The 25,872-nt window shown below is 40.4% G+C and overlaps 2 protein-coding genes across 4 annotated transcripts; both read right to left on the bottom strand.

The window, feature by feature from the left end:
• Positions 1-1,136: 1,136 nt before the first annotated feature.
• On the bottom strand, positions 1,137-8,622 carry arf2b (ADP-ribosylation factor 2b). 2 transcript variants are annotated; one of them, XM_058620614.1, is made up of 5 exons: positions 8,372-8,622; positions 5,897-6,052; positions 5,605-5,715; positions 3,529-3,653; positions 1,137-3,000 (listed from the first exon to the last, which is right to left on the bottom strand). In XM_058620614.1, the coding sequence occupies exons 2-5, from the start codon at positions 6,042-6,044 to the stop codon at positions 2,839-2,841; spliced, it is 546 nt and encodes a 181-aa protein (XP_058476597.1). In that variant the 5' UTR covers positions 6,045-6,052; positions 8,372-8,622; the 3' UTR covers positions 1,137-2,838. The 2 variants fall into 2 exon arrangements, with proteins under 2 accessions (XP_058476597.1, XP_058476598.1); XM_058620615.1 differs by lacking the exon at positions 8,372-8,622 and adding an exon at positions 7,698-7,719.
• Positions 8,623-10,373: 1,751 nt separating this feature from the next.
• Positions 10,374-22,766, bottom strand: LOC131448298 (serine/threonine-protein kinase pakF). 2 transcript variants are annotated; one of them, XM_058620613.1, is made up of 16 exons: positions 22,660-22,766; positions 22,502-22,558; positions 20,453-20,732; positions 20,264-20,339; positions 17,876-18,680; positions 17,181-17,315; positions 16,914-17,043; positions 16,673-16,801; positions 14,300-14,404; positions 13,136-13,299; positions 12,905-13,055; positions 12,188-12,757; positions 11,665-11,771; positions 11,456-11,576; positions 11,261-11,361; positions 10,374-11,154 (listed from the first exon to the last, which is right to left on the bottom strand). In XM_058620613.1, exons 3-16 carry the CDS (start codon positions 20,691-20,693, stop codon positions 10,990-10,992), a joined length of 3,000 nt encoding a protein of 999 aa, XP_058476596.1. In that variant the 5' UTR covers positions 20,694-20,732; positions 22,502-22,558; positions 22,660-22,766; the 3' UTR covers positions 10,374-10,989. The 2 variants fall into 2 exon arrangements, with proteins under 2 accessions (XP_058476596.1, XP_058476595.1); XM_058620612.1 differs by lacking the exon at positions 22,660-22,766 and having other exon boundaries at positions 22,502-22,586.
• Positions 22,767-25,872: the final 3,106 nt, after the last annotated feature.

A 25,872-nucleotide genomic window follows, 5' to 3' on the forward strand; every position in this document is an offset into this window, starting at 1 on the left:
CTTGTTTTTAACTTAACTTACTTTGCATAACTTAATATTTAGTAAATTCCATAAATAAATAAGCACAGATCATTCAATGAATTAATAAATAAATGTGTTAGTATATTCAATAAATTATGATTCTATTCCTGTTCTTACTCAGTTTTGGATCATCATTGTCCTAGATCATACTGTTGTAAGGACATATTTACTATTTTACTAATTTATATCATTAATATATCTTAGTATTAGTCTTTTTATTATAATTTTCAAGTTTTATTCGGTCAAATTATCTATTACTTCTAATAATAACTATTATGTCTTTCATTATTTTCCACCAACTATTGGATGAAAAGTTTCACTCACGACTCAACCAACCACTTTTGAGTCTAGCACCAATGACTGTTTGTCTCCACCTAGTGTTTGACTCCTGACTATCTGGAGGACACCTTGTTTTTCTTCTCCTTGACCCTAGTGAAGTTTAATCAGCTTCTTGGTTTCAGTGCGAGTTAAACATTCACAGCGTGTTTGGCCCCTGGACGCATGAAAGACAATGCAACAGTTTAAACGCAGACACTTACATCGATTACATTTTTCATTGAGAACAAATGGTATTCGGACCTAGGGGTGAGCGCCCTTCATAAGATAATCCACATAAAATGATTGAAATTCTGTGAAATCTCACAAAATCCACGATTAGTTATTTAAATAGAGATAATATTTTACTGCAGATTAAAACAAAAGAGCTCCAATTTGTTGTGCTCACATATTAGGTGTCCCATTTTAAGCAAGTTGGAATTGCTTACATGTCAAACTATTATTATAGCATTATACTAAAATGTTTGTGTAAATAAATCCTTTCATAGAGAAAGGCACCCAAGGAATCCACTTCAACACCCTAAACAAACAAGGTAGTTAATAAATAAGGATGGTTTTAGTCTACTGACTAAGTGCATGTGTGTTAACCACTGAGCTATCCAGCTGCTAATCCAAATGTAACCCGCTAACTGGGCGAGTGGCTCCAACAGTTTCCTGGAGCATGGAGGATACACAAGATATAGGTAATTTGTAATTTAAAACATTAACACAACAATAACAATTATAATAGTAATACTTAAATCTCAATTTAAAAAAAAAGTCTCCTTCTCCACCCACTGTTGGATCAAATCAAGTTTATTAATGTGTTCAGGAAATCCCCACAGAAACAGTTTACAGGGGAACTTACAGATTTACAATCATTCTTGACAGAAGTGCCAGCTTAAACCCCCATGGTTCCACACTGAGGACGCCTGCTGAATCTCACAACCCACTAACTTCAAACCCATTCCCCTAAATAGGTCTACCAACAAGTCCACACACTGTTGAGCTACTGAGTACGTGTTTGTCGGTTTTTCAGTCATTAAGAATGCAGATGCAGCAGCCCGTAAGGACAGACATCTGAATTAGGTTATTTTTCTTCATGTCTGCACCGTTCAGTTATGAGAGCCTTCATTTTTTTGGTGCCAATCCTTCATCCCAACCACAAACATCAGCAGACAGCAGGAGGCTTTCAGATAGAAGTAAAACTGCCCATTCTTGGTGAGAAAAGCCCCGTACTCAGTTTAGACCCTCGAGTATTCACTACTTTCATGTACAGGATTTGTCAAACTGCTCAAATGCATTTGGTTCAGCAGTCATAGTACAAATAGAAATGCTAAAACTAGTCGACAAAAAGAAACAAACACATGTAACATCTTTTAAAGGAATAACATGTGAAGCTTGTGAATGTATCAGGACACCTGTCATAGTTAAGCAGTGGAGTTTTTGGAAATGCCCAATGCCTTGTATTTGACCTACATTACGTAGGAACACTGTCATAATGATTAATTACTCTGGAGGTCATTTTGAAAATTTCTATTTCATCCAGGGAATTCTATGCTACCAAAATAATCTCAAAAGACAAGAATTGCATATAGTCGCAGGTTCTAATTTTTAAGTAGATTTCATCGTTTAATTTTTTTAGATTGTTGGCTTGCCTTGTGCTTCATGGTTTTGCTTGGTATGGGGAAGAAAGGTAGTGTTCATTGGAGAACCATTGCTAAGAATAATCTGTTATATTCCAATATAATAATAATAAAACAACCAGCATGGTTTTCAAATGACACAAGAATGATCGAGGATGGGCGTTCATTTTTATTTATTTTATTGTTTGTTCGTTTGTTGATTTGCTTTGACCTGATACAGGTTAAGATGCAATTTACGGAATCTCTTACTAGTGGGTTGAGGTTTCAAAATCAAATGAGGTTAAAATGAACATCTAGCATTCAGTCTACATTGAGTGAAAATTTTCTAGTCAACATAAGATACTACAGTGAGGCAGCAGGAGAACTTGCACCCTTGCTCTTTCTTTGCCGTATGAAAACCATGCTTCCTCTGGAGAGTCAGGGTGGGGAGAAGGGGGCCGTGCAAGACTGAGAGTGGGGGGTCGGCTGAGTGGGGCTGGGTGAGTTCGGTGGATGGAGAACAGGGCTTGAAAACCAGACTGCTGATTTCACAGGAGGTGTGTAAAAGGCACGCCAGGGTTACTCCCAATCCCAGCCAACATACACAGACACCTTCACACCCACACACACTCGCTGAACACACACAGTACACACACGCACCCACACACGCACACGCACACACAAGCAGCACAGGCTAGGGCCCCACTGAGGAGTGGAGGAAACAGGAAGGAGGGAATGAAGGAAGTTCTTGATAGAAAGAGTTGGGTTTGAAACTTGGGTTAGGTGGGAGCAAAAGGGGCCTGGGTCCCGTGCTGCCGCTGTGTTGAAACAGAAAAAATAAACAACGAAAAAAAAAAATCAAAAATGGTGGAATGGATCATTTCTGGTTCTTCAGCTGGTTGGAGAGCCAGTCCAGGCCTTCGTACAAACCGTCCCCGCTGGTGGCGCAGGTAGCCTGGATGTACCAGCTGCGCTGGCGGAGGGCGTGAAGCCCCAACTTCTCTGTAATCTCTGCAGCATTCATAGCATTGGGGAGATCCTGGATAAGAGGAGAATCGTGATAAAATCAAGATGAAAGGTTTGATAATCAATAGGCTATGCATAGAGATCCAATTTTCTGATAAATCACAACCTGTACTTGCATCTCATTTCTTAAAATTCCAAATTGAGTTTCTGAATTTGTGCCTTTTCTCAGTAAACATGTACAACTGTATAAAGCCTGTGTGTAGGAAGTGTTTAACTGGCTGTAAGATGATCAGTTTGGGCCCCATGATGAGTTAGTTCTGAGTCTACTTTTTGGACATAAGGGTAGACAGACTAGACTCAGTAGAAAGATCTGAGCTCCATTTGTTTGAGTATTCATCTATGGTGAGTGTGGAATCTACTTTATTCTGATGTTGGTTCTTAAACTCGTTTAGGATCATTTGGAAAATGTCAATGTTTCCTTTTTGCCTACAATATGCACTTAACAAATATATTTGTAAAGCACTACATTTACTCATGATCAAAGGCTTGTATGTTAAGATTACATTTTCGATACACGTTCGTAGCACAAACAGGACCTCACCTGTTTATTTGCAAAAACAAGCAGCACAGCGTCTCTGAGTTCGTCCTCGGCGAGCATTCTGGAAAGCTCCTCTCGTGCCTCGGTCACCCTCTCCCTGTCGTTGCTGTCCACCACAAAAATAAGCCCTGCATAGACACAGTATTTGGTTAAAGACAATAACCGTTCAGTTTCACATGAGATTGTCCCAGCAACAACACAGCCGTCATCTGGTTTCAAAGCATTTTTCTGCTCGACTACATTAAACTATGACTTTTGTCCATTAATAATAAATTATGTGCATAATGTTTTTGCTGCTTATTAAGAAGTCTCTTTGACCCCATCAAAGCCAATAGACAACGCCGTCTTATTGATATTCATCCAATGTAATTAATCCAGACCCTAACTCTGTTGTTTTGATGGGGCTATAATCTCTGCCAATGCTTGAGGATTACATGCCTGCACTTGAAATTAAAAGGTGTAGAAGAGGAAGTCAGGTGCACAGCCATCATCAAGTCACTTGTATTTAAGACAAGTGCACTAAACATAAATAAAAAACTCCTTATGTGTCACTTGTTTATAGGAGAAAACCAATAAACTTAAAGCTGCCAAACAAGTCATATTAACACTTCAATCAAAATCAAAGCAGTATTTCTTTAGAAAAAATGCATTTGTTTACAGACAGCTAAGCTAAACTCACAATATATCTTTACTTAAAAGCTTAGATTGGCACATGAAGAACAGCGCAGCTAGCCAGCTACTATTTACTATTTCATGATTGTGAGTTGAGATCTGAAAAAGTGAAACGAGCCACAAATTGTGAAGCAACAAAACAATATAAAAGGGTTTGGGTTTATATGAAAAAGACACCCAAGAAAGCCCTGGCTTGTGTGTTAGTTAGGTGTTTTTAAAGTGCACATATGTTTCATCATCCATGGTGCTGACTAAACATTTATGTTATTTCTGGATCGCTGTGGGAGCCGAGGAAGTGGTCACATGGGCTACCCAAGTCTGAAAAGGAGTTGGCACACGCTTGTGTCGCTGCACTGGCATTTGTACACAACACCACGGATACTTGCTGTCCACTATATTACAGGAGACCTTGTGCCGCAACAAAACAGCACAAAAACCAAAAGGAACTGATACTCATTTAAAGAAAAAAAAGACTGATAAGACAGTGTGTTTTCAACCTTGTCCATTAGTCAGATTATTGCCAAACCATTTTATCAAGCATCCAAGTGTCAAATTTAGGTCAGAGAAGTTGATGGTTGTTCCAGTTGCTCTGATGCTAAAAGGGAAATCATTTTTTTCTTCTTGCCTTAAATGTGAGAGTAACTTTTAATAGCTAAGAACATAACATTTTAAGATCTTTGTAACAAATGATGACCTTCATTCATAAAAGTACACATTTTAATTTATCCTCCATGTGAGGGCCACAGGGTGCAAATGGAGACACTTTGGCACCGGCTTCTCTGTCCCTGATATTCCACTTTTTCCATATTATCGTTTGATTAAGGCTGCATGAAACGTGTGTGTAGAGGAGCAGCAGATTTATCAGCGGTCCATAAATGTGTGTGGGAGAGAGAGAGAGAAATAGAGAGAGGGGAGATGAATGAAAGGATGAATGTTGTGCTTTTTTTAAATTGCATTGAAACAGAAAAGAATCCTGTGCAAAATAACGATTACAACCATACGGCAACAGAACAAACAAGACCTTAGACCATAGGAGAGACAGTGGATAAAAAATTGGTATCATAATAGGGTCATCTGCATTTTGGTGAGAGGTCGCATGAGAAAATTAAGAGGGCGGGTTTAGAAAAATATGTTTTTATATGTTATTGTACACACAATCAAAATACCAGCTAACTTCAGGAGTTACTGGCAGATTAACTATGTGCTTATGGTGACTTCATATGTCCTGAGGAAATGCATTTCAGGGAAAAAGCATCCAACGACACGCCCACTGAGAAATGAACAATAACGTGTGAGTCATTGATTCTGCAACGTTACGACAGTCTTTTATACACCAGTCTTTTTAGGCCACCTATTGGCAGAAAAAGTCACTGACACCAATGTCAGCTAAGATTAAGTCTACCTCACCTTGAGTGTTCTGGAAGTAGTGGCGCCACAGCGGCCTGATTTTGTCCTGACCGCCCACATCCCACACTGTGAAGCTAATGTTCTTGTATTCTACGGTTTCCACATTAAAACCTAAAAAGGAAGAGGAGATACACAAATGAGTCAAACTTAAAAAAAGAAGCATGTACAACTGAAACAAGTTGATCACAAGAAAACAAATTAAAAATGCATTTAGATAACTATGACACTACACATCTGAGACATTGTTTAAAACTGTACTTTGTTAAATTGATCAATACACAGATATTCATACCAATTGTGGGAATCGTGGTGACTATTTCTCCAAGCTTCAGTTTATATAGGATGGTTGTTTTTCCAGCAGCATCAAGCCCGACCATGAGAATCCTCATCTCTTTTTTGCCAAAGAGGTTCTTAAATAGGCCTGCAAATATATTCCCCATGGTGACAGCTGTCAAAGAGAAGAGGAAAGCAGAGGGAGTGTCAACATCTGCAGTTTTTTGTTTCAGAATCAGAAATACTATCCATGGAGGCTACTGCTTTTGTTATAGCTACTCCAACCAAGAAGAAAATACCAGAGATTCACAGCCTATACAGTGTAATAAATGCAAAGAGGAGAGAACAATTAAGATCACAGCTATCAATGAGGAGAGTGTGCTGAAGTAAAATGATTCCATGACTGTTAAGTCGGTGAAGGCATAGATGAACAGCTGTTGGTTTTAGTAGCTATACAATGCTTGTTTAAGGCAAAGTTTCACTGCACCAGAAAACAGTACAATGCGTGTTACATGGGAGTACAACCGAGATGTTTGCTTAGGTTAATGGTTAAACAATGAGTGCTGGTGGCTATACATTACACATAAGGCCACATAACATCCATAACATCACATTTTCCTGTCTCAAAGTAGCTAATTTTGTTCTTAATTCTTGTTAATATATAACTAAGAAAGGATTAATTTTGGAGCGGCAATAACCTTTTTACTAATTTATAAATATTTTCAGTCATGTTAAAATGAAATTCCAAACAGAGCTGCAACGAAGAGTCAAACTGTAAAAAAACAGAAAATTGTTGAAAAATGCATACATTTACACGGCCCACATTTAATATGGGGATTTTCATTTATCCATTTTATATCACTGTAGTGTGAATATTGCAGAGATTTGAACCACACTAGAACAAAACATATGAGGGTGTAATAATATTTTGACTAATGAAAATGAGTGGTCTACTTATCATGAAATATACTTGCATATAAATATAACAAAAATGATTGATAATTAATTATTGTGGTTCTAATTATTTATGCTGAGGTGCTTTAATTATGTACAACATTTAAAAAACGTATACTTTTTTTACATTTTGTCAAATAGGACAGCAAAATTATGTCAGTGTGTGATAGATTGAAATTTCTGGCAGCTAATAAACAAAATTAATAATACAAAAATGTATTGATTGTATGTAACACGATGCCTTAAGTTGCACATGACAGTACTTTAATACATTTAGGTTCTACACTGTAGGTTGAACAAATGGTATATACAGAATAATTGACAGAGACAATAATGCTATTTAACTGTTGGTCAGTCAACACATCAAAAAATATATTTTTAAAGAAGTTTTAAATGACTTTTGACCTATACTTGACAAAACATCGAATAACAATTCAGAAAATAAACGGACAGTCACAAGCATAGACACGTCGGTAAACCGGATAACCGAACAGAAAACCGATCGTAAAATAAGAGAGGCCTACTCCAGCTGCTAAACTCTGGCGGCTCGAACAACACGAACACTGTTACTCTATATGCAAGTCTGTTAGCATGCCAAAAACCCGACCGAAAAATTAATTGTAACTGAAAATTACAAACCGTATCAAGCAAGACACGACGGTAAACCGGATAACCTATCATAAAACCGATCGTCAAATAAGAGAGGCCTACTCCAGCTGGTAAACTCTGACGGCTCAAACAACACGTATACTGTTACTTTACATGCAAGTATGTTAACATGCTAACAACCCGGCCGACAAATGAACGGTAAATGAAAATAACAGATGGTATCAATCGTGGACACGCCGATAAATCGGATAACCTACCAGAAAACCAGTCCGATTGGAGAGGCCTGGTCGAACTGTAAACTCTGTCACATCCACGAACACATATACCGTGTATATAGGTGGGAGCCTGCTGAAATGCTAAGCCTGCCAACAACACCCCGACCTTAAGTAAAGGCCGACAAACACCTAATCATTGACGGATTCTAAAATAGAATGAGTGAAACAATTGAGCGGTGACCTTTTCTTAATTAGACGGGTGAAAAGTCCAGGCTGGCTAGTTTTAGCCGGTTTCTTGGGCTCAAAGCAGATTACCACTGTTCACTAAGGGCGGATGCTTCGAGTGTTTAGCTTGCGTTAGCATGCTGCTAACTAGCGGGAGACGCCATTCGCGAACGAATCTTAAGAACATTCGCCGTTTTAAAAGTGCAAGGTGATACATCACCAGCCAACCTAAATCTGACTTGTCATATGTACCGTCAGTGAGGTTAAAAACTCGGTATTTTTCTGTAACTCAACAGCCTGGTAGGAACTCTCGTCAGCGGCCAAGATAACGGACAAGCAGATAGCGGACTGCCGCGTCACAGGAGAGACACGGCACCGTGAAGTTCTCTTTAAAAGTGATACACAAAACGGGCTTTTCGAACAAAGCAGGCGTCCTTTCACATTCTGTCACACACTGTAGGACAAAATAGCGAGTTTGTATGGATATTTACCTTTAGAAAGACAGCTTCTCGATCGTTCGTTTATCTCTCACTGTCACTCCAAAATGGCGTCTTGCGCAACCAGGGAGACACCGGCGTACGAGCACTTCCCCCTTTCACACCGGCTCCAATCACCGGAGTAATTGTGTCAGTAAAGGCCCACCTCTGTTCCTCTGCTGCCCTATCACAGCGACCGCATGACTGTGCACGGTGGACAAAATGTCGAGGAAGTAAACCACACACAAGTTTGGTAGTAAGTTTCCTGCACCCACTGAGAAGTGGCCCACAACACTGACGTAAGTCCAAGCTGTGGAATCATTTTACACGTTAACGGTTGTATAACTCAAGGGCTTTGAAGACTGTGAAGATTGTTGACAATATTTACCCTGGACGTGTCAGATCGTACAGAGTTAAAAGACTCAAAGTCAAATGACCACACAGAAGGGACACAAAACAGAAAATGGAACCTTGACTATATAAGACACAAAATGACCACCATGACATGCAAAACGACTGCAAAGACACATAAAATGAACACAACATGACTCAAAATTACCTTAACAAGATACAAAGTGAGATACAAAATGACCACAAAGACCCATCAAGATATTTGACCACAAGACACAAAATAACATCAAAGAGACATGAAATGACCACAACAACATGCAAAATGACTAAACAGAGACACTGGGACCACAAAGAAACACAAAATGAAATGCAAAATTCAACATTCAAAACGACTAAAAAGTCACACAAAGTTTAATCAAAGAGGAACAGAATGAACTGCATAATGACTATAAACCCAACATGTTAATATAAAATAAAAAGTGAGACACAAAATGTCTCCAGAGAGACACACACTATAAAACAACTACAAAGGGACACAAAATGACCTCAAAGAGGCACAGCACAAGATGCAAAATGACCACATGATACACAAAATGATCTGAGAGTAAAAAAAAAGGGAACGTGAAATTGACCACAATTGCTTGCAAAATGATGACAAAAATGCACCATGATCACAAAGACACACACAATGAAATGCTAAATGTTCACACAGACCCAACAAAATTCCATAATCACACATAGAACGACCACAGCCCGATATACCTAAAGAAATGACTTGATACCACTTGATTTTCTGTTTTCAGAAAATTGCTAATTGTTGTAGCCTACTTTTTGAAATGTTTAGACGTTCAGGGCAACTGTACCGTCCAGAGAAAAGGGAAATACTCACCAGTGAGTACTGTATATTCATCATCGAGTTATTATAGGAAACGTCTTCACACACACAGAATTGGAAAGGTGAGAATCTGAAAATGTGAAATGATATGGTTGTTTCTGGGGAACCTTCAAAGGAGTTAACGTGGCACTCGGTTTCCGGTATTGTAAAATAAAACAATAATACATAGATCTATGACAAAGTCATTATTTGAATGCATGTCGCAGCTGTTATTTTAAACAGGTCTGGTCCTTGTTACTTGGTTGACACAGCATGCTTAACGACGACGTGTTTAGTGATGAACTGGCTGGTCTTGAATGTTCGGTCACACAATCAACTACAGGCTTCTTTTGTGAACCTGAGCTGGGGGAGACAATGAGTGCAGGAAGCCAGGATCACACAGCAAGCAGAGAGGAACCACTCCTTTTTCAGCAGAGACCCTTTTTTTTTCTTTTATTAAGTAATAAAATGTCAGTAATGTTCAAGTATTGTTGTAGAGGCTCAAACGGTATGATGACAATAATCCATTAATGGAAGCAGCTTCGCATTACCACCAACGTTAACACCAGGTGACATGACAAAAGAACAGGACACTGTAATCTGAGAACTGGATCTCTCTTGCCGCTTGCACACAAGGAGAGATTAAAACGTTTGCACTGTTTGTATACTTTTCTATAATTTGCATGGTCGTTTCCATCATTTAAGTCTATTAAATGATCAAATACATACATAATACAAGCATATCATGATTGTTGAAATCAAGGCTTTACAAGCTATAATCAATAACTTGAGTAATAGTAAACAAAATCATTTATTAATGCCAGTTAACACACAATGACACTTTTCTTGACTTACAGCCTCACCAGGGAGACACATATCCAGTGGACTGTTAACAAACTCCTCATAGCATTGCTACACAGGTTTCTCACTCACCAGCAAGTACAAATAACGACAAATAAAGATGATAGCAAGACAACAATCCATCAACTCTGTCACTGTAAATGAGTTTATGTACACATTTTGGTCCAGACATCCTGCAGCACTCCCAAGAGGTTTCCTTTGTTTGTTTGTCTGTTCTTACAAAGCAGAACAAAGATAATTATTATTAATCTTTTTTATTAATAATAAAGCTATATTACAAAGTAATATCCACTGTGTATTCACCTATTTTCAAAACCTGTGTATATTTAGAGTCACACTCCTTGTATGTTTGCACACACTTGAGCTTATTCTGAGCTCAGAAATCACATGCAAAAACACTTAAAGGCACATGTATCACACATTTCTCCTCAAAGCAGCAGTTTTTGCTCAGTAAATACCACCGTGTGCTCAATTCTTCTTGTTCACATGAGTCAAGAACAGTGAGTCCAACCTTAGTGCAATCGATAAACAATTACAAGAGTCTGTTTCATTCTTGAAGTTCCAGCTTGCCGTCTCTGACCCTCCACCTCCATCGTCGACATGTGTCGGGAGCAGGAACGAACCGGAACCACACACAAGACTCTTTGATTTCTTGGTCAAAGGACACCATCTTCCTGTCCAGCGTCTCCAAAGTGAAGGCTTTCCCAGAAATCTGAAGGACAGATTTACAGACTAGTGATCCCGACACAAGACGCATTGACTCACAACCTCGTGTCCTGGATGAAATTTGCACACAGTTTGCATAAAAAGTCTCTCACCTGTTCACTGATTCCGACAGCAACGTGGCCAACTTTGACCTGCCGGTGTTCACGGATCCTCAGACACTCGCCCTGGACGTTCTCTATCCAGATGTCCACACCTGTGAGAGTCACAGCCTTGAAAACTGCGACACCAACCATGCAGTGCAGGAAAAGCCCGCAAATTGAATGAGCACAGATTCCCCGCCATCTTACCCTGAAAGCAGTGCAAGTGGGGCTTATTCTCTGCGGCCATCCACTCTAAGTGTCCGCCTGTCTGACTGTTGCAGGAGGAAAAGACTCCAGAGCTCAGGTCATCGGATGAATGGTCAGAGTCCTTCAAAAATAAACAATAATAATAAGTAGAATATTTTGAACTTCGATGACGTGTGTGTGTGTGTGTGTGTGTGTGTGTGTGTACACACCTTCTCTGAGACATCTATCTGCGATGTTTCCGAGCAGCTGAAACAGGATGGGGGGTCATCTCGAGGTTCAGGGGAAGGGGTCTGGATCATGGCGCCTATAGCTACATCTAGTAGGAGGCAACGTTTTTATGTTAGTTACCAACATTTCCTCTTCTAGATCACTGTGTATTAACTGCAAGTTCCATATTCAAATGAATCCATACTTTAAATCTGTGATTTTGACGAGGGGTTTTCACTGTAGTGAATCCTTTTAACTCATCTAAGTGTTGGGCAATTGTCAGACCGTGCCTCAGTCTAAGGATTCAGCATCTATCGTGTTATAAACATTTTTGCCTCGGGAGGTTGTGGCACATTTGGATCCTGAAACAATCGCTGAGGTGCCACGATGTCATGACAATGCGCACGTAAAAAAATGTTCCATCAGGTTCAAACTAAATTGAGGCAGCATTATCACAAATGAAATTAAAATACATTTGGACAAAAATTCAACTCTGTTTCCCCTGCTTAGCTGTGTCTCTCTCACCATCTCTGAGGTACTCCAGCTCTGCCTCTGATCCCCAAGGACTGTCATTTGCCTGGCCTTTTTGCAGCAAAGGGAAAAGGCCTCTGAGTGCGCGATGATACTCTGTGGACACAGATGAGTCCCACTCTTCGTCCTCCTCCCCATCTTCCTGGCCCTCCTCTTCCCAGTCCCCCTCATAGTCCCTGTCCATTTTCAGCCACTTCTCCTGGATGAATTCCTCCTCCCCCATGTACATGTCAACGTCTGAGTCAGACTCGGTGTCCCAGTCTTTTTCAGCATAGTCGTCTCGCAGTGACTTTGGTTGCGAGTCCCGCTCCATCTTGAAGGAATCCACCTCTACCTCAGAGATGAGGTCCGAGTCTCCATCTTCTCTGTCATTGCCATCCTCCTCCACCGCTGTAGTTCTCCAGGGGCTCACCCAGTGCATTGTGGGTGCTGAGGCAGCAGCGGATGGTTTATTTGGGGTTTTCCCTGGGGACAAAGAGCATTGGGTGTCTTCTGAGGGCGCGTTCTTGCCACGATGCAGAATCTCGCGGGCATTTTTCAAGGACCAGGGGTTCAGTCCCCCAACTGTGGAGACAAACAGCTCATTTGAAACACACATTGATTACGTGATCAACAGAAGATGAACTGCTTTGATAATCGAGTAGGTATCTGGACCACAACAAGACATGTACTTGGTCTTTTGTACCACTGACTATGTGAGGCTGCGGTAACCTGCTCTGAGGGCCTGTGTGGTTTTCCTCCTGAGCTCCTTAGCAGACGCTCGTCTGTCCGGGTCCTTCTGGAGTCCAGCCCTGAACACTTTGGCTGTGAAGTTGTTGCAGGTGGAGGGCACCTCCCACAGAGGTGGAGGCTCATTGACGATCTGCGATGACATTAAATAAACAAGTTGGGGTTGAGTGGTTGAGTCAGATTTGCTGAAATGGGTTAGGGTTAGGGTTTTACCTGGAGACACAGTGGATGGGAATAGTAACGTATCCACGGGTGACAGCCGTTGAGCATGTGCAGTAGCATACAACAGCTGCTCCACACATCCGCCTTGGCACAGAGTCGATCCCCTCGAGCTACCTCTGGGGCCATGTGGGTCTGTGTGCCCGGGAAGGCCGTCCCTACATGGACAGACAATGAATTAATTTCCATCCCTGCATCTTTGACAATAGTAATTAAGTTAATTCCTCTCTGTGTGCAAACGTTATGGCATCCCGCCATGATCGGTGTGTTCAGTTGGTTGACTGAAAGATGCTAATTGGAAAATTGTAGGCCCCTAAAACAAAGGACTACAGTCAGAGTTATCTCAGCCTCAGCTTCATCACTTTCTGTCATTGCACTCTGCAGGAGTTCAGTCAGGCACGGAAGCTGATTTATCACACCATTCATGTCCACGTCTATTCTCATTAATCTGGGGAGTTTATATAAACAGATTCTAGTGTATTCTGTTCTGCTGACTCACACGGCATCAGCAGCTGCTGTTGTTTAACTCACTCCTCCAGCAAACTTAATCAGACTTTTGCCCAGAGCATCACATGAGCATGATGACGTTGCATGCACAGTAATTTAAGCTGATGTGAGTGAGTGAATAAAAATAGAATAACATTGCTTACAACTCATCAGATGATTTAAAGGCTGCGTGATAAAATACAATATATATATGTTGTATACGAAATCATTGAATTTAAGTAAAATCATCATTATAATAATAATAATAATAATTATTATTATTATTATTATTATTTTTAATATTATTATTATTATTATTATTATTATAATAATTAACAGTTGGCTGTTATTTCCTGTGCCCTGTCATTATGTGCATCTCATCCATGGTGCACCTAAGTGTGTAATTGTCATAGATTTGCTAAAAAAAAACAGCATAATACAACATCCACCAATGAAAGGGACCCACTGGACCCAGAGGAGGATATATAAGACTTTTCAAGATCAGAAATTCAATAAAAAAGTGGGATTACGGTGATATTTGACCAGTGATAAATCTGAAAAAAATGTCTCGTCTTAAAGTTGTATTTACATAACCATTGGATATCTAAATTTTAAAGTGAATGAGTGCAAACTGTGTCGTGATGCACCGGTGACCTTTCAGACTGGACTCACCCCTGAATGCCTTGGTACTCTGTCCACTGTCATCCAATGTCTGTGAGAGACCAAAGTCACAGAGGAATGTGTCTCTGCAGTCTGCAGACAGCAGCACATTGTCAACTGGAATAAAAGCAACACACGAGATATGGAGAGACAGCTTGTTTTCATTTGGTTCTCATTATGAAACAGTTGACTGAGAGATCAGGGGCCTGTCACAGGCTGTCAGAGTGACGGGCACACAGTGGGAACGAAGCCTCTGCAGCATTACAGTTGCTCCGCCGCTCTCTCGTCTTGAGGTGACACGAGGTGAAGTCTCCAAAAATAAAACACATGAACATCTTAACGTGATGCGACGGTTTAATTTGTGGTTGTCATCAGGGCGAACTTGCTCTTGGGGAACTCGGGAGCACAATGGAGGGGCCTAATTTGAGCGAGCCCGCTCCTGTTCAATCCTCTGTACGGGGATTACTGAGGCTTTAGGGGTGAGGTGTCAGTTTAGGATTAGGTACCATCACCCAGGATGTTTGCTGACAGTAGACCCATCAGCTTGATGGATTGTACTGTATGTGTTGCTGATACATCAAACCCACTGTTCATCTAGGGGCGGATGGGGCAGCGACGAGTTATCGCAACAAACTTTGCAAGTTAAGGTTGAATCAAGTTTGTTTAAATATCATCCAAATCGAGAATTGATGTATCATACTGTAAATGAATGAATCCATGAATTAATTATTATTGATTCACTGACATTTAACAGCAATTTAATGCTGTAGGTGTGGTGATAACTACATTCTCTCCAACTCTGACTAAGTAATGGAAACATTAATGCTGTGAGACATAATATGTGAAATAAATACCTCAATCAATTTTAACACCTTTCAGACAGACAGACAGACAGACAGACGACTTTATTAATCCCTTTGGGAGGTTCCCTCGGGGAAATTAACAGCTCCAACATCCACACACAGCACTGTTAAAATTAGAGTCACACTTTACACGAGACCGGAAAGAGGAACACCCCAGGTATCAAACACCATACAATATAGAATAAAATAAAATAAGATAAAAATTAACTATGCTATACATATATATGTATACACATATATACACACATAAACACATATATGTATATATATATATACATATATATATACACATACATACATACATACATACATATATATACACATGTATATACATGTATACCCACACACCAACAGTTACCCCATATTGCCCATTATGGACAGTTGTTTGTTTAGTTCGTACTGTTTGTTTTGTTTGCCCTCCTCCCCCCCAGTGAGGAGTTGTACAGTTTGATGGCCCGGGGGACAAACAAGTCCCCCAGCCTGTTCTGTGGCTCCTCTGGCTGCTGATGACAGTGTGCAGAGGGTGGCTGGCATTGTCCAGGATGCTCAGCAGTTTGTCCAGAGTTTTTCTCTTACAAGAATCAAGCTGATTTGTAAGGACATTGACATAATAACCTAATTAACTGGACTTTGAGCAACTATATACTAAGAGTTCTCTGAATGAATAGGAATGAAACAGTTGTGTTCAACACATTGACATCTACTAGTGTACTGGATATTTATACCATATCGTTTTAGAGAAATGTCAAGTTTAATGTCCCATATTATTACTTTTAATAGAAATAAAGGATCATTTTTGAGATGTAATTAAAAGTACATTTTCCATAAGGTTGGACAAGACTGACTAGGTTGTGTTCAGGACAACTATGACTCCTAGCATAGTGTAAATCAGATCTTAACTGTACAGTTTTAGAGAAATTCCAAGTTAAAAGTCGCATATTGGCACTAATAATCGAAAAAATATCAACTTTGAGATGCAATAAAAACAAATATGTCCATAAGTTCTGGACAAGACTGACTAGGTTGTGTTCAGGACATGTATGACTACTAGCACAGTGTAAATCCCACATTTCTACTCTACAGTTTTAGAGAAATTTCAAGTTAAATGTCCCATATTTGCAGACTATATCGAAGGTCTGAGAGGTATAGAGCATCTGTGAAGCTATACAAAAAGATCACTGAAACAAAAACACAATTTTGTTTTTATTACATCTTAAAGTTGATCATTTTTTGGATTAAAAAGTGCCAATATGGGACATTTAATTTGACACTTTCATGTCTGATTTACACTATGCTAGTAGTGATAGATGTCCTGAACACAACCTAGTCATTCTTGTCCAAAACTTATGGAAAATGTAGTTTTTGCTGCATTTAAAAGTTGATGATTATGCCAATATGGGACTTTTAACTTAATATTGTTATTGTTAAGTCCAGTTATTGGGCTTCTCGTGTTTTATTTTGAAAACCCGATGTCACTGTGTCGGATGTCAGATAATTTGATTAGAAATGAACGTAAAAATACCTTTGACGTCCAAGTGAAGGACTTGTTTGTGGTGCAGGTGTTCTAACGCCCCCAGTGTCTGATGCAGGTAGTGCAGGGACAAATCCTCAGGGAGTGAGTTCATCTCTTTGAGGAGCTGGGCCAAACAAGCTGCAAAGGTTTGGAAATGGTATGTTGGTTTTGTAACCCCCATGGTCAAGAAGCTTCACATTGTTCATATGGAAGAGCTTTAGTTAGTTAGTGTGTATTCAATTATTTTCACCTGGTTTTAAATCCATGAAGAGCACGACGTTCAGGCCCTCGCTCACGGCCCCAAAGAGCTCGACGACTCGAGAAGAGTTGAGAGCGCTCCACGTGCTCACCTCCTCACCGCTGAAGTGACTAAGTGGAATCTGAGACGATTGGACACACGACATCTTTTTTAACTCAATCCTCATTTTACAGAACATTTTTTTCCAAAGCGTTGGGTGTTGGTGCGTATCTGGATTTCCCAGAGTGACTCACACACTCTCTGTCTCTCTTGGCTTACCCTCTTGGCAGCACATTCGAATCCCGTCCTTTTGTCCCGAACACAGAACACGTCACCGTATGAGCCGTTCTGTATGTGGTGGAGAATGCAGTATTCTTCTCCCTCCCTGTACTGACAACTGCTGGGCTGAAGTTGCTGGAAGACAGAGGCAAACACACATGAATGTGTTTCTTTTGAAGGTTGAAGCTGTCTGCTGTAACGTAATAAAAGTGAACTGGATGTTTAGTCAGAGTCAACATCTACTTTGACTTTGAGAGTCAAACAACAGTTTGGATATCGTATCTCAACAAAGTGTAGTTGAACCCGTCGGTTTCACACCCCGAGGCTTTGAATGCAAACAATAACGATTTTAATAATGACTTCTTGCTTTAAACTTATTATGTAGAGTGTACGATTACTTAGAGATAATGTGCTTACTCCCAAATAAAGAGTTGTACAGGTACGGAGGTATTGTTTGATCAACTACAGCCCTGTAAGTACAAAGTTATCTGACAAACTGTCATTATACAAGCTTTTTTTTTTAATCTTTTTTTTACTTCTTGACCTTCTGATTCTTCTGAACTTCAGGAGTGACAAGTTAAACTGCCCGATCATCCCTGCATCCCCCTTTGACATCACTGATTTGATGATGTTAAAGCAGTGTTTAGTGTGAGGGCAAATTAAAAAGGCAATATAAGTAAACAACCATGTCTCACTTCATGAAATATGAGTCCCTCCGTGAGAGGGACACCGTGTCTCCAGTCTTTCAGATTATATTTGATCAAATCTTCAAAGAAAGGTGACACGAAACTCTTCGGCATCTGCGTCACTCTGCCTCTCAGCTCCTCCAAACTCACGTCCTGCTGGGATGTGTTCGCCGTGCTGGAGGCGCCGCTGGAGTCTGAAAGTCCCAGCAGGCTTTCAACACATCCACTAGAGTCCGAATACCAGTCAGCGTGATTGGAGTTAAACCCAGACACGCGCATCAAGTCGAGGGGTGAATTGGATGATATTTTGGCCTCGTCTCTAGACTTCTCTGGTGCTTGTGTGTCGTCCTCTGCACAGCAGGATGAGTCTGAGTCACTATCGTAAGTGCAGACAGACTCAGAGTCCTGCTCAGGACCACAATCAGAGTCCGAGCCTCCTCTGTCCACGGGGCTGGATGTGTTGGATCTGTATTGGTCTACTGATGGAGACACTTCCTCTAATGTTCTGACGTCACGTACGTAGAGGTGTCGGCCTCCATGGCTGCAGGCGCTCGAGACCAAGTCAGTGAACTGAGGAGGAGGCGGGATGATCTCGGCCGACGATGGTGCCTCCGTGCCTAATGATTTCAGCCAGTCGATCTCCTGGACCCACAGGCCACAGATCACGGGAGGTTGTTCCCCGTCCTCCTGGCTCTGTCTTGCTCTGGCTTTCCTGCGCTGTTTCCTCTGCAGGTGGTAGTGCGGGAGTTTGGCGGCCTCCTCTAAGTCCTCGTCCTCTGTGTCACTCACAAAGGCCGACTCCTGACTGACAGACCTGCAAATGAGGAGATGAAGAGTGTGTTTAGTGAAGTGTTTGAGCGGAAAATTACCTCAACGGTCAGTTTATTAGGTACAGTGTTGTAATGCAACAAAGTACAAATACTTTGCTATTGTACTTTTACTTCACTACATTTCCTCTAACTGTTACTCATTACTACCAAATAAAATCAGAAGAAGAAGAGTTGGTAATGGTCTGTGTTTATATAGAGCTTTTCTAGTGTTGATGATCTGCTTTACACGATATAGTTCTCACCCATTCACACGCTGCAACATGGGATTATTGCTCAAGGACACATATAGACAAGCAGAGCCAGGAATTGAACCCACAACCTTCTGCCATGGCTCAATCCTTACTCTTCTTATACAACTGAAGTACATTTTATGCCAGAAAATTACTTTTGATACTTAAGTACAGTAAATGTCATATACTTTAAGTATACTTTTACTTAAAGGGCAGTTTCACCCATATTTTTTCCACTTGGTCAAATGCAGAATAAAATTGTTTAATTTGACACAATTTGACTTTTTTTATTATTATTATTTTAGTTTTTTACTCCTAAAATTGGACAGAAACACAGTAAAGAGCAGTGTAGGGCTTTTATTGTCACTAGGAAGTGACTTTGACGTCAACTTTTTGTCTAATTCATATATTATTATTTATTTTTTCAATCCCAACCTCCTCTGTTGTTGTTGAGACATGTATGGTATCTCAGATCCACTGTCTGATGATCAAATAACACATTTATCTCTGGAAATTAGTAAAAAAAACAGCTGTATTTTTTTGAGTGAAGTGGTCCTTTAAGTAATATTATAAAAAGTAACTTCAACTTGAAGTACATTTTTGGTAAGATACTTGTACTTTTACTCAAGTATCCCTTTTTTTAAGGTACTTTATACCATACATGCTCAGGTGCACCACTGATGCTGACTCTATACGGCGTGTGGCTGAATCGCTATCACGTTACTGTTCCTCCATTCATTATTTATGTTACCTTTGTCCTCACTCGTCCTTATAGGTAAGTGTGTCGCATCCAGTGTGCGACACACTCTATTGTCAGAAATGTAATATAAGTATGTGAGTGTAAGATAACTTTCAAATAAAAAAAAAAAAATTTGGTTTTTGTGGGTGCCGCCATCTTCTGTCATTTATAGGTCACATTTTTTATAGGTTTATAGGTTTTTTGTTTGTCTTCTTATGTGGTGCTGAGTGAAAGTTAGGTCTAATTTTATAAGTCATTTTTAGTAGTGATATGAAGTAGCAATAATTGTGCAGAAAATTAGACCATTTTTCTTTTCGAACCGAGTTCACAGAGTGATTTTCCAAATTTCAACATGTTGAGTCGTTTTTGCTCAGGTGCATTTATATAGTTGGTGATAGTTCTTTTTTCCCTGATTGTCTAGGTTGTGCTGAAAAAAAGGATATAAGACACTCACATTCTTACCCTCTGTATGTTTAAGTATAGCGATGGTAAAGGCAGCCAAAATGCTTCATGTTCTAAGGGTTAATGACAGTTTTGGAATGAGATATTCATAAATAAATGACCCTCGGCATGTGTGGATTGTGTATTTTCGAGGTACCTGAGCTTTTTGAGCTGTTGAGATCTTGAGAAGGAGCCCTGTGTGCCGGTGGGACTGAACTCCTGAAAGTCCTCTCCTGAGAGAGTGAAATGAAAAAAAATAAAATAAATAAGATTGAAATACTGATTAAAACATTAATGACTGTCTTTGTTGGTTTATATTCACAGTCTTAAACAACAGAAGTCTTACTTTCAGCCTGTGCAACTATAGAGACACAGGGATCTTCCACTTCATGGCCCTCTGTGACCACGTGTTTGGCGGTGCCGTGCTGCATCGCCCGACTCAGGTGTGGAGCTATGGCTTGGACCAGTGAGTCCTTTTCCTCCTCACGTCCTTGACTGCTTTCCTCTTTGCCAAGAAACGAGAGCTCGGAGCCTCCGGCCACAATAATGAACGGAGTGTTGGAGTTGAACACCCGAGGTATGGCCATCTCTCTGTCAGCGTCTGTGTGGCGTCTGCTTTGTGAGAACTGAGAACAAAGAAGAGACACAAAACAGGTCAAAAACACAAAAGTAATGTGGGACAAAAACATTTTAAAACCGGATTTCATTTGTTTTTACTTCAGGGACATTCAGGGACGATAAAGGTAAAAAATGGAATCATATATAAAATGTAATATACATCCATAATCTGTTAAAAAACAGTCTTCAAATACCAACATGTAATGTTAAATATAACATTTTTATGTAAGAAAAGGGATGTCATGAGGTTTGCAGGCGTTTAAACTGAAGCCAAAGAGACAAAAAAGTAAGGAAGTTCCATTTGGGGAAGGAACGTGTGCAGAGTGAGAAGTTGAACCTCTGGAGGTCAGCAAAGACAAGGCTCTCAGGTGGTGTTGAGTTTCACTTAAAGCACTGGGTTTATGTACCTGACCAGACCAGACCAGACCAGACCGCTTCCACACTGACAGACATAACTGAAAAGTGAATCATTGTATTTTTTCTTTACCGTTATGCCTGGTCTAGGGGAGGCCGACATAAAAAAATGCTCAACTTCCTCAAGACTGAAAAAATAAATAATAATTCAAAGAACCCCTGAACCAAAGAAGCATGTTTTCTTTACAAGTAATAAAGAAGACGACCAAATAGCTTCAGGATGGGCAAAGCAAAGGGCAAACTAACAAACAAACGAATCTCACTCGAAAATAAACACATCTTAACTGTCAATTCAACAACAAATGCCCTCGAGAGGAAAACTGAATCAAAATAACAAACTACCTATCCCTACAAACTACCCCTAAAAACCCATGTTTTTACTGGGCTTTTAAAACATTTCAGTTATCCCTGTTAGTTGTGTAGTAGTGATGTTATTTAGATTTTTTTTTATGAACAAATATGATAGCAATTGGTTCAGTATTTGCTGGATAAAGCTGTTGGGATCTTTGACAGAGGTAATAAATAATTTCTCTCTCTCTCTCACACACACACACACACACACTGGTTTCCATGACTTCAGAGGACATTGCATTGACTTACATTCAATTCCTGTAGACTTTAACCACAATTACTAGTGCCCTAATCCTAACCTTAACCTCTGCCTAACTTTAAGTAATAATTGACATTATTTTTGTCCTTCTAAAGAAGACACGTCCCCACAACATAAGGAATACCAGGTGTACACACACACACACACCTGTCAGTCCCTCCATAGTGTAACACCTTCCTTCCATACGTCACTCCAGTGTAACTTTATTTTTAATCAACTTAAATTCGTCTTTAAAACACACATGAATTCAGCCCGAGTTGACACAGCACATTTGTGACTGGCAGGCGTTTCTACTGGGACGGCCTTTGCTGGTATTTTGCTGCGGCGCGGGCGTGAATGAACAGACACCAACACCAACACCAACGCCTGGCGGAGGTGAGTATAAATAGCACGCAGAGAAGCGGCGGCGTGCTTTCCACTGGGCCCGGCCAGCTGTCCGAGTCTCTCTTCGCGCAGCGTCTCAGCTCCTTCCTCTCCATGTTGACTGGGATACAGTTGAGGGATCAAAACAGACAGTACAGTGAAGCACACAGCGTTACCTGGAGGGGGGTTATACCGTAGATCCACACCTGACCTTTAACCTCAGAGCTACTAAACAGCCTTGCATTGGTGTGTTTTAAAGGAAAGACCTGTCCACATCACCTGTGAGCTTCCCAGACGACAACTTCCCTCCCAACGACTAAACAAAAATCACAGCACTGTCACAGAACAGCGTGAAACTCCTGCGTCCCCTGAATCAGCCGAGCTCATTACCTCACAAGGAGAATCAGGTGCGTGTCCCCCTCCTCCTCCTGCTGTGAGCCCGTGATCCTGATGAGAAGAAGTGGAGAAAAGTGTGTGTTCCTTACTGTGTCTCTCAGTGTGTGTGTGTGTTTGGCTTGTGTTCTGTGTATATCAGTATCCAAACCTACCGGCTTTCTGCCCCCCGCATGCAGCCTTTGCTGATTGGCGTGTGACCATGTGTGTGTGTGTGTGTGTGAGTTATGATCTCTTCTCTGCCTCCTCCCACCACCCACACACAAATACCAGTGTCCACAGTCGATGTCCTCTGTGACACTTGGGGTCTCGTCTCTGAATGCTCTTTCAGCTCCTTGAAGGTTTTTATTTAATTATTGTAAAATTTAAAAATTAAAGAAACAAATGATACTTTCACAGCACAGGTGTCACCAAACTCAAGGCCCGCGGGCCACATCCGGCCCACCGTGCACTTATGTTCGGCCCGCGAGATAATAAGTCTTTCCTGCTTTATTTTACTCCAGTGACTCGCTGATCAAGTTACCTCGCCAGTAAAATAAATAAACACAGACGCCAGAGGGGGCTCAGCCCCTCATTTGTATGTGGCTCCCTCTCTTTTAGCGTTATAAATCTAGTCAACATTATTCACTACTATTCAAGATACATGTGACTACAGACCTGTAAGTGCTATTCTACTGAAATCAGGACATCAGGCAAGACGCATGAATGTGGACAATGGAAAATCAGCTTCTGGCCCTCGTTTTTAAACTGCCAGTCCTGCATTTAAAAAAATAAAAAAGAATCTGTTAGTGAAGCAGCTGCAGCGACAGTTTCGCACAAACTTTACATGGTCAAGACGAAACATTAGACAAAATATTCAGAGTTAAATCGAGACTTTAACTAACTACACGTACAGCAGCCACGTCATTGCAAATGTATAGTAAAAAAAAAGTGTAATATTTCCCTTTAGCAGTACTTTCCTGCTCTGCTTATAATAATAATAATAATAAAATACATCAAAAACAAACGTATTTATAACTTATGTACACAAATCCTTTTAAATTTACTGTATTAGCAATACACTTTATTTTTAATTTAAGATTTACGGTCAAAGACACTTGATATTAACGACTACAGCACGTAACTGTGACAAAAATACAACTGTGTTCATTTGAATATTAAGTCACATTATGTGTTATCTCATTAATTATACTAAAAGCGTTGTACATACAAAAACATCAAATAAATTATAATTAAGCATACATGTCATGGTCAGCATGAAGCCAATTTAGACATAAATAAGAAGCTGTTTTAGTGTATTATTAACAAATGCAATATTTTAACCACTAATATTTATTAGAAAGTCTCAAAGTTTTCACGATTCATATTCAGGCAATTTGTCATAAAAATAATTTCATCAACCGACACATCTGTTGTCCCACATACAGCAGACATGACCGGAATCTGTCCTGTGGGAATTAACAAAATACCAGAGGAGGGAGTGTGTGTTGTAATTTGGGTGGAGGGTCTCTCTCCCTGGCAACATCTGAATGGGCTCAGCGATGGACCAATAGTGAGGCTGAGGAGAAAGTTTAGTCTCACGTCAAATGGGGTTTTTGTCACTTGGGTCCTCGCTGCTGTTGGGGGGTGAACTCTGCTAAACATAGACCCGACAAGCCTCAGTGAGGCTGTGGCACTTCTTCACGTCTAAAAATATTGATAAATCGGCACGATTGTGGAAAAACGGGTGACGGGCAGGTTGTTGGATGAACCATCAGCAGTTATTACAGTAAACATGATGAATAATTAGTTTTTTGACCTGGAACAGGTTAAGGAAACCTGTGGCTCTAGATCCCTGTGACCCCTCTGCAGTGGCTCCCTATAGTTCTTTTATTATTAGGGCCCGAGCACGAACGTTAGTGAGCAGAATGGCTATTATTATTATTATTATTATTATTTTGTGGCTTTGCCGTCATTTTTGAGGGGGTTAACGTGCATGAAAACACTTTTCACGGAGGTCAGGTCTGGCGAAAATGCGATATTGGCATAGTGCCGGACCCGTGTGTTGCTCAAGGGCTCTATAGCGCCCCCCTAAGATGGAAACAGAGAGGTAGGCCAACATGTGCCAGTGTTGTTTCCCAGGTAAAAACAGCAGTTTTCTTCAGGTACTTCTTAAATTTCATAAACGCAACAAACTATAGTTTGTTTATAAATGTATTACATGATGTTGTCTTCATTTCATGGGCGAAATAGGTTTTGTGGCTCCAAAATAATAATTACATTTTGGTGTATTCTATATATTATTGTCGGGAGACAATGGTACCGCACCATGGGTCAGTTTTTTTGAATGATTCAAGCTTTATAATGACATGGAGGAAAAACTGAACCTACAAAATAAATATCAATTCACATAATTATTCTTTTTTATCAACTCTTTTAAAACCGGACATTCAATGATGATTAAAATGAGTTCCCAGTTACGTTCAAAAACAGCCAGTTTTTGAACAACACACACACACACACACAGCAGAGGCCTCTGTGTGACCTAATTTTTGAGCTTGAACGCCATTTGCTTCCCTTTGTTTTCCACTCAAGCAGAAGAGCCTCCAATGTATGTGTGTGGGGTTTTTTTTAGCCACTAGAGGGCAGATGATGTAATAAAGCTCAGCTATCAGGTTGGCACTGTTGCCCAAGCTGACAGGAAAGTGAAGTGGGACACACACACACACACACACACACACACACACACACACACACACACACACACACACACACACACACACACACACACACACACACACACACACACACACACACACACACACACACACACACACACACACACACACACACACACACACACACACACACACACACACACACACACACACACACACACACACACACACACACACCCTCAATCCTCTTCTCCCTCCAGCTGTCCTGTTTACTCTGGTCGTCATAACAATTTTCTGATGACGAGGACGACGAAGGCGGGGGTGAGAGTAAGAGGATACGCGGGGTAAAGGTCAGAGGAAGTGTGTGGGCCCGTCGTGTTGACTGATTCAACTTCAAAGATGACCTCGACAACTTTAATTATCATATTGAATCTCCACACAGACATAATCAACTCTTAAAACATGAAGAAAACAAAGAAAATTTTTTTTTTTTTCTTGAAGTGTCTACAAGTAAGAAACCACGCCCCTAAAGCTGCATGTAGCTTAAAGGGCCAGTGCCAGTGTTTCATTCAAAAATAAAACTTTTATTATAAGTGTACAATCACTTGAATGTAAGTTTATATTCTAAGTTTATATCAGAAACCTGTTCAGCTCTACAGAGGCCACCATTTTGGACCACTTTGTCTTTTGCAGTAGCCAACAACAGACAAA

The sequence above is a fragment of the Solea solea genome, chromosome 21, assembly GCF_958295425.1.
Source record: "Solea solea chromosome 21, fSolSol10.1, whole genome shotgun sequence".
NCBI classification, from domain to species: Eukaryota; Metazoa; Chordata; class Actinopteri; order Pleuronectiformes; family Soleidae; genus Solea; species Solea solea.

Excerpts from the sequence above, each read along its gene's own strand:
- arf2b (XM_058620614.1), bottom strand. The coding sequence starts at position 6,044 with ATGGGGAATATATTTGCAGGCCTATTTAAGAACCTCTTTGGCAAAAAA. Across the intron at positions 3,654-5,604 it reads CTACTTCCAGAACACTCAAG|GGCTTATTTTTGTGGTGGAC; the intron begins GTGAGGTAGACT and ends GTGTCTATGCAG. Across the intron at positions 3,001-3,528 it reads TTGTTTTTGCAAATAAACAG|GATCTCCCCAATGCTATGAA; the intron begins GTGAGGTCCTGT and ends CCTCTTATCCAG.
- LOC131448298 (XM_058620613.1), bottom strand. The coding sequence starts at position 20,693 with ATGGCCATACCTCGGGTGTTCAACTCCAACACTCCGTTCATTATTGTG. Across the intron at positions 17,316-17,875 it reads AGGGACTCATATTTCATGAA|CAACTTCAGCCCAGCAGTTG; the intron begins GTGAGACATGGT and ends TCTGTCTTCCAG. Across the intron at positions 13,056-13,135 it reads CCCATCCACTGTGTCTCCAG|ATCGTCAATGAGCCTCCACC; the intron begins GTAAAACCCTAA and ends ATGTCATCGCAG.